This window comes from Trichosurus vulpecula, chromosome 7 (genome assembly GCF_011100635.1).
Source record: "Trichosurus vulpecula isolate mTriVul1 chromosome 7, mTriVul1.pri, whole genome shotgun sequence".
In the NCBI taxonomy this organism is placed as follows: domain Eukaryota; kingdom Metazoa; phylum Chordata; class Mammalia; order Diprotodontia; family Phalangeridae; genus Trichosurus; species Trichosurus vulpecula.
The window spans coordinates 54,504,011-54,513,337 of NC_050579.1; the positions used below are offsets into that span (position 1 = coordinate 54,504,011).

Here is a 9,327-nt window from a genome sequence, read left to right on the forward strand (position 1 = left end):
CTTAAAACGTATTAAATACAAGATGTTTCTTATACAAGCCTCCTTGTTTTCTTGTTTGTATATTGATATGGTTGTTGATGACTATTTTCACAATTCAAAAGAAAGTTTAAAAACAAGAGAGAGATGTAACAAGGGAGACAGAACCCAGTTCAGCAACCCTCTGATCACAGGGAGCCAGCCAATTGCCCCCCTTGTCCCCGCCCCCTCCTCTCCCCTCTCTCCTCCCCTCCCCCCTCCTCCCCTAGGCTGAGCTGAGTGGCCCAGGCTCCGCCTCTTCTCTCCTCCACCCCCCTCCCGTTTCCCTCCCTCCTCCCTAGGGGGAGCTGAGTGGCCCAGGCTCCTCCTCCTTTCTCCTCTCCCCTCCCGTTTCCCTCCTACCTCCCTAGGCTGAGCTGAGTGGCCCAGGCTCCGCCTCCTCTCTCCTCTCCTCCCCTAGGCTGAGCTGACTGGCCCAGGCTCCGCCCTTCCCCCCCTCCCCACAGTTCCAGAGAAATGGCCCCGCCCGCTCGCCTCCGCCGCTGCCACCCGCCCAGGAAGGCGCCCGAATCTGCGCAGGCGCGGTAGCCGCGGTAGCCTAGGAGCCATCCGGGCCGGAAGCGCGGAACTCGGAATCCGCCATGGCCGTGGCTGCGGTGCACCTGGACTCGGACGCGTTCCTGGTGTGCCTCAACCATGCCCTGAGCACGGAGAAGGAGGAGGTGATGGGGCTGTGCATCGGCGAAGTGGACGCCAGCAAGATCGTGCACATCCACTCCGTAATCATCCTGCGGCGCTCGGACAAGCGCAAGGATCGCGTGGAGATCTCGCCCGAGCAGCTGTCGGCCGCGTCCACGGAGGCCGAGCGGCTGGCCGAGCAGACGGGTCGGCCCGTGCGCGTGGTGGGCTGGTACCACTCGCACCCACACATCACCGTGTGGCCATCGCACGTGGACGTGCGCACGCAGGCCATGTACCAGATGATGGACCAGGGCTTCGTAGGCCTCATCTTCTCGTGCTTTATCGAGGACAAGAACACCAAGACGGGCCGCCTGCTCTACACGTGCTTCCAGTCGGTGCAGGCGCAGAAGAGCGCAGACTACGAGCGCATCGAGATCCCCATCCACGTGGTGCCGCACGACACCATCGGTAAGGTGTGCCTCGAGTCAGCCATCGAGCTGCCCAAGATCCTGTGCCAGGAGGAGCAAGACGCGTACCGGCGCATCCACAGCCTGCCGCACCTCGACTCGGTGACCATGATCCACAACGGCTCCGTCTTCACCAAGAACCTGTGCAGCCAGATGTCGGCCATCAGCGGGCCGCTGCTGCAGTGGCTGGAGGACCGTCTGGAGCAGAACCAGCAGCGGGTGCGGGAGCTGCAGCGGGAGAAGGAGCGCTTGCAGCAGGAGCTGGCGGCGCTGGACTGAAGCCCGGGCAGGTGGGGGTGGGGTTCATTCCCCGTGCAGACGTGCGCACTACGTGGCACACTTGTACGGAGACCCCCCTGGGACCCCGTGATGGACGAACCTGATTTTTATATAAAGTATTTTGGTAAAAATTCTAGCAAGATAGTCTGTGCATTTAATCCTGCGCAGGGGAAGAGAAAGGTGTGCATGAAGGGAAGGGGCAGAGCCGCCTCTGTGCCATGCACTGTGCTGGGTACCGGGGATACAAAGACAGGGAACTTCCTGGAGCCTGGGGGAGGCAGCGTGTACCTAGATAGAGATAGGAGCAAAATAGAAGGGCCTGTAAGTGGCCCGATGCACAGAACACTGGACTTAGAGGCAGGAAGACTGAGTTCAAATCCTACAGGCACTAGCTGGGTGAGCCACTTAACTTTTCTCACTTGTAAAACGGGATTTATAATAGTACCGTCCGCACCGGGTTGTTGTAAGGGTCAAATGAGGTAGATAGGTAAGGCATTTTGCAAACGTTATAAAGTACTACAGAAATGCTACCTATTAGATACAAGGTAGTGTGGTGGGAGTGGAGAACGCTAGGAGATGGAATAGGAAAGACTTCACTTAGAGATGGCTTTTATTGCCCAGATGTAATTAGATGCTTAGAGGACCTTCGGGAATATTAATTAACCAGTATGTACACATACACACATACCTATACACAAATAGACATACATACAAACATATATATGTATATATAGGAAAGATTTAACCAGCATATGTGTATATGCACATACACAGACCAGCATACATATGTGTGTGCATATATATACACACAAACACATATACACAAACAGATAATGTATATATAGGAGAGACTAAATAGAGATGGCTTTTATTGCCCAGATGCAAAGTATATTCATGAGTATTAACCTATGCACATATATTTATACATCCACCCACATACCACTGTACATACGTATTGTATACATGCATACAAACATATATGTGTATATATACTTATATATATATGTGTGTGTATATGTATGAGTGTTTGTCCTAAATAAATGGTTGATGGGCCGGGAATTAAACCACCTTTGATAACCCTGAACTTTTTGTGGAAACACAGGCCCATCATTTTAATATCAGCATTTTACCAATGTCATATAATGGCTAGTTAATAGAATGCTCTAGTCAGCAAAGAATTTAAAATGAGTATTACTCAGAGGGCAGTGAAGAGGAGCATTGTGGGTATGAGCAGACTGAAACATAAATAAGCAGTTGAAGAAATGAAGTAAGGGATATCATCAGGGGAAAAAAAAATTTTTTAAGATGACTTACTAAATGCTTGTTAGTTGTCTAGTTACAAGGCCTACATTCTCCACTGGTATCTCGAAGATGTCAGGAGAAATCGAGAAATCTTCCACACATAAATCGCCATGCATCAGGTGGATCCTCTGGTGAATATGGGATAACATGGGTAAGATTCATAGAGAGTGGTCAGGCATGGATGAATTGTAATCTACATCATTGGAGGGAATGTTCACATTGATGAAATGGCAGATTTGAATATACAAATCATACTGGGGGAAAAATGAGTATTTTATTGGAAATGAAAAGATCTTGGCAAACTGAAAAAATGACCCAAGCCCCAAAAGATAAAAATTCTACAAGGAAATTCTCACACTGGGGTTCAAAGGCCAGAACAATTATAGGACAGGAAAGACATGGGTAGTTAGTTCATTTGAAAAATAAATTGAACCAACATCGTGAGGTGCTTTCTAAAAACCTAATCATTCTAATTGTTTTAACAGAAGTAGGATGTCCAAAGCAGGGGACGTGAAAGTTGTGGACTGCACTGATCGAACCACATCTTGAGTATTGTATTTTAGAAAGGTAACTCAAATGGTGACAAAACCATGTCAAATGGTAACTTTGAAGAAGTGAAGACTCACAGAAGATAGGTTCACTGCCTTTAGATGTCTGAAAGACTGTCATGTGAACAAGGAATGATTTTTATCTGGTTTGGCTCAAGAGGATAGAGCCAGGACTAACATAAAGAGGAGCTTCCTAATGATAACATTTTTGCAAAATTGGATTTTTATGAAGGTAGTAAGTTCACAATCACTAACAGTGTTCATCAGAGGCTAGATAATCACCCATAGAGGGTGCTAAGGAAGGGATTTAGGCATTGTTGGGTAGTTGAGCGAGATGATCCGGGAGGTTTGTTGAAGAGGAAGCACACTGTGTAGTGAGTGAAAAGAACCTGCTCTGTGACTTAACTACCTGTGGGATCTTAGGCAAATCATTTGACTTTGTTGGGCCTCAGTTTTTATATCTATATATGTATGTATGTATATATATATGTGTGTGTGTGTGTGTATATATATATATATACATATATATATATATATATATATATATATATATATATAATAGTAGGTGTGATGATCTCTAAGGTCTCCTCGCTTTAACATCTTGTGATTGCCAGGTGCTGTGATAAAGGTAGTTCAGTGGTGCAGGAGGTAGAGAGCTGAGCCTGAGTCAGAAAGACTCAGACTGGGCAAGTCACTTAATCTCATTTTCCTCAACTGTAAAATGTGGACAGGCAGTTGGTGGTGCAGCAGATAGGGCATCAGGCCTAGAGTCAGAAAGACTCATCTTCCTGAGTTCAGATCTGGCCTCAGACACTTACTAGCTGTGGGCAAGTCACTTCAACCCTGTTTGCCTCGGTTTCCTTATTTGTAAAATGAGCTAGAGAAGAAAATGGCAAACCATTCCAGTATCTCTGCCAAGAAAATCCCCAATGGGGTCAACAAAGAATCTGAAATGACTGAACAACAAAAAAATGAGGATACTAACAACACCTACCTCCCAGAGTTGTTGTGAGGACCAAATGAGATAATATTTGTAAAGCACAGTGCCTGGCACATAGTAGGCACTATAGAAATACTTATTCCCTTCCCCTGTGACACTACAGAAATAAGTTGAAGGCTGCCTATAAATGCCATCTGACTGAAATAGACAATTATACATCACGGCAATTATTCAGAGAAAAGTTTCCAAGGTAACCCTGGAGCTGGCTCCTGAAGGATGGGTAGAATTTCAATAAATGGAGGAGGTGGGAGGGGAATTTTAACTGAATAGAATAGTATGGCCAAAGTCATCAAGGCAGCAAAGTTCAGAATGTGCTTGGGGAGCTGCAGATAGGCTAGTTTAACTAGAATAGAGAGTTCAGTTGTGTCAATAGCAGGGAAATGGGGTTGGAACAGATTGGTGCCATTTTGGGGAGTTTTTATTTTATCAATTAAGCACAGGAAGCTATTGAAGGTTTGTGAGCACATCAATTTGACTCAGTTCAGCAAGCATTTATTAGCTGCCTACTATGTGTAGGGTATTGGGCAGCTAGGTGGAACAGTGAATAGAGCACAGAGTCAGGAAGACTTGAAATTTCAAATCCAACCTCAGACACTTACTAGCTGGTGGGACCCTGGGCAAGTCATTTAACCCTTTTTGCCTCAATTCCTCATCTGTAGAATGAGCTGAGAAGGAAATGGCAGACCACTCCAATATCTTTGCTAAGAAACCCCAAATGGAGTCATGAAGAGTTGGACGTGACTGAAACAACTCAGCAACAATAAAAATATGTAGGGCCCTAGCCTAAACATTAAGAGTATGAAGAGAAAAATGAAACCCCTACCATCGTCTGGAAGGAAGGAAGGGGTGTGTGTGTGTGCGTGTGTGTGTGTGCGTGTGTGTGTGTGTGTGTGTGTGTGTGTGTGTGTGTGTGTGAACTGACATCTACACATGTAAACTTGGAAACAGAATTTTCTAACCTCCTTAAAAAATTTTCCAAAGACTTTCAGTCAGTTTGAATCTGTTTGTTAAATACATAAAAGTTCTACACCATCCAGTTGGTTTCCAAGACTATCAAAGAAAATGGAAATTTACTGGAAAATTTTCAACAAAAACATGTGTCTTGCTGGTGGGAGGATTGAAAAATTAGTACTGAGATTTAGTAAACATTGCCAACGATGCACTTTCATTCAGATCTACATAGGTTTTTCACCAATCATAGCCAACAAAATGGAAATAAACTGAACTTCAAACTTTTGAATCATCACAATATGTAAAGTCAAGATTTTCAAAAATAGTAAAGTGTACTCAATCACAGTGTTCTCAAGTATATCTTATAGTAATGTCAGTGAGAACAGGAAGGTATATCAATGTTAATAAAATACTTTTAAGTGGTTTATTTCATCCTCCCAGGTTTGATGTGAGGATCAAATAAGATAACAGCTAAAGTTTTCCAATCCCCAGAGTGCCATCTAAATGACACTGTCTAGCTACACTAAAGCTATCACCTTTATCTCATTCTTTTGAAGCTTCTATTTATGTCTATGGTTTATAATGGACATATACATCAGCACAGAAATACATGTAGATCATTTCTATTGGGAGGCTCATAAAAATTTTACTGAAAAGAGTGTAGGATCAGAAGAGGTTGGAGACCACTTCTCTAAACTGACCTACAGATTTTAAGAGGCAAAAGCAAAGAGAGAGAGCCCTGCAGCCATATGTGTAATGGACACCTTTTCTTTACACATGAATCTCCAAAAATCAGAGCTCAAGAACAATCCTAGTAAATTCTGGTGGGGTTTTGATTGAGGTTTTATCATACTGTATGTAGAATAAACTATATTGCTTATTTGCAAATTTCTTGAATCGTAGAAGCAATTTGTTTAATTTTATTTGTTCAATTCAATAGCCATTAATTGTCTACTGTTTGCCAGGTACTATAGTAGGCATGGAAGGGGTGGGGGTGGGGAATGCAAAATATAGGTAAGATATTAACTATATCACCATGGAATAAAGTGCTTACACTTATCATTGGCTATCATGATACAAACTGATGACTTTTTTCTATATATTTCATAACAAAGGAATCCATGCTATTCTCACTCCGTAAGATGTGGAGAATGGTGACTTAAAGGAAAATAATTCCATTTAGGCTTCTCAGAGAAAGACAGCTCCTCAGGAAGCACCTATTTAACTGGTATTCTAATGCAGTGGTGTCAAATTCAAATAGAAATGGGGGCCACTAATCTGTACATATGGATCCCTGCAGGCCACATATCGACTTAGTTTTAGAAGGTAATGTTATTCTGGTTTATTTATCTTGTCAAATATTTCCCAATTGCATTTTAATTTAGTTCTGCCCCATTCCGGAGTGTTGTGGGCAACATTTGGGGCCACCTGTATTTGATATCTCTACTCTAATGCATATTCTTCCTCCCAGCCACACCTCTTTCCAATATAAATTCAAAAGACTGATATCTCATGCCCTAGTGGGGAAGGCTTAGGGCAGAGGTGGGAGAGAGGAGAGAAGTAACTGCAAAGAAATGTACGAGATGATTGATGATACTACTTGACACTACCTTGAATTGTCACATAGCTTTTTCTGTTTTTATGTCCTGTGTTACTACCATCACCCACCACACCCCACCCACCCGCAATACACTCTACTGTAGTCTGTAACCTCTTTGAAGGATAGAAATTAAACTTGGTGTCTGGAAACACTTCCTAACAATTAGAGTAACCCAAAGTTGGAATGGGCGGCTTTAGACGATAATGGCTTCCCACCTCGTCCAGTGTGTTGTAGAAGGGATTAATTCTTCAGTTACTGTTTAGCTTGTCTCTGAAGTCCCCTCCAGATCTCAGTGATTCCACTTCTCTCTGGTTTTCTGCACAGTAATCAACACACGGTCTCAGTAAACACTTGTTGATGGATTGGAATCAGAGGATCTGGTCAGTGAGGCGGGGAACCTTCTGCCTCGAGGCCATACATGGATTCAAAGGGCTGCACTTGAGAACCTAGAGGGCCAAAGGTTCCCCACCCCTGATCTAGGTTCAGATCTTGACTCTGATTTCTACTTATGTGCGTGACTTTGGAAAAAGCACTTAACCTCTCTGAGTCTCACTTTTTAAATCTGAAAAGTGAAGAGTGTAGATTAGATGGTGTCTAAGAGCCTTTCGAGCTCAGTTTTCTCATTACCAGTTAGCAAAATACCCTATTCCAGAAGCTTTGGCCTTCTTTGTTCACATCTCTATAAAGCCGTTAAGGTCTTGATGATTTGAATTTTTTTTCTCAAAACCACCCGTTAGCAGACTTTAGTAGGAGTCCAGACCTGGTGTCAGCCCTCCCACTCTACAAACTTGGCTGGCAAGCTGAGCTAGCGTGGTGACCGCAGCTGGGATCCTCCTGGCATCTGTCTCCCTGCTGTCTCTGGACTTCATGCCTATTAAGGTAAGGATTCTTCTTTGGAAAATGGGGGGGGGGATGGGTGGGAAGGGGGAATCCTGCTCCTCCCAGCACATTCTCCCTAGAGAAATTGTTCTTTGTGGGATGAGACATAAATCTTACTCTTCTTGGAGGAGGAGGGGAAGCACTTTATGCCCCACAGAAACTACTGAGTGTCTTGGCATCCTGGAGCCATTCCCAGCCTGCTTTAGAGAGGTTCCTTTAGAGCGCCATGACTAGGGCTGCTCCCTGAACTGGGCACTCCATATCAACTTTTCACAAATTGCCTCCTGTGCCTGGAATTCACTCCCTCCTCACCTCCACGTCCCAGGATCCCTAGCTCCTTCCAAGGCTCAGCTCATGTGCTCTCTCTTACAGAAAACCTTTCATGATCCTCCTTCATTGTTGGTGTACCTTCTCATCCTCCTCAAATTATCACATATATGAGGCAGCTGGGTGTTGAAGTAGAAAGAGTACTAGAACTACAGTCAGGAAGACATGAATTCAAATCCAGCCTCAGAAGCTTACTAGCTGTGTGACCCTGGAAAAGTCATTTCACCTCTGCCTTGATATCCTCATCTACAAAGTGGGGACAATAATACACCAACCTCTCAGTGGTTGTGAGGATAAAATATATTTATAAAGCAATTGGCAAACCTTCAAGCTCTATATAAATGCTGGATATCGTATATAATATATGTATATATATATATATATATATATATATATATATATATATATACACATACATACATACACACATATACTTATCAGTTTACATGTATTCACCCAATAGAGTAGAAGTTCCCTGATGTCAGGGATGGTTTTTCACTTTAACTCCAGCCTCAAGCACACTGCCCAATTCTCACCAGTTCCTGGGACATCTTCCCCAAAATTACATTATACTTTCTTTATATGAATCTCTTACATAGCCAGCTTGGCCTCAAAACCCGGATGATGGTTCAGGTGCCACCTTTGATACAATATTTGCTCTCTAACCCCAGGGCAAGGATCTGAACCTCTCATTGTTCCTTGTAACTTTCTGTTAGACTAAGCTGCACATAAAGTACTGACTTGCCCTCATAGAGGAAATTTCTTGCCCTAGGATTGCCGTATACCAGTGAAATCACAGGTCTTTTATTTTGTGTATGCCGTGTATGTACACGGTACTTACTCCCAAAAGAATGTAAGATCTTTGAAGAAAGGGGCTTTCATTTTTGACTTTGAATCCCCAATACCTGGCCTGGAGCAGGTACCTAACAAATGCTTGTTGAATCGACCTACTGTCCTCTTCTACCAGAAACCACCTTCCCCTGGTCTAATGGTGGATGTGGATGTGGTCAATTTCTCATACAGATTAAGGAGGATAACAGTTCTTGATCAAAAGAGTCCCCCTGGAGGCCTTTTCTTGCCAAAAGCTCCTTTTATCATTGATGGGGTGTCTAAGGAAGCAATTCATATAGCGAGGGTATGGAAAGAGACAGTCCCTCACTACGAACACAGAGGGAGCGTAACACTTGCTAATTCTGGCCCCGAAACCGTTCCTGGAGCTCTCCTCTCCCCTAATCCACGCCCCTCCTCTCTCCATCACTCTCCTACACCCTCTGGTTCCCCCTCCTCTCTCTCCAAACCCCTCTCCCATTCCCCTTT

General features: G+C 44.0%; 1 protein-coding gene across 1 annotated transcript; it reads left to right on the plus strand.

Annotated features, from left to right (window-relative positions):
• The first annotated feature begins 526 nt into the window (after nt 1-526).
• LOC118857050 (lys-63-specific deubiquitinase BRCC36) lies at nt 527-2,479 on the plus strand. The gene has a single exon (XM_036767641.1). The coding sequence runs from the start codon at nt 618-620 to the stop codon at nt 1,401-1,403; it is 786 nt and encodes a 261-aa protein (XP_036623536.1). The 5' UTR covers nt 527-617; the 3' UTR covers nt 1,404-2,479.
• The last annotated feature ends 6,848 nt before the right edge of the window (nt 2,480-9,327 follow it).

Excerpts from the sequence above, each read along its gene's own strand:
- LOC118857050 (XM_036767641.1), top strand. The coding sequence starts at position 618 with ATGGCCGTGGCTGCGGTGCACCTGGACTCGGACGCGTTCCTGGTGTGC.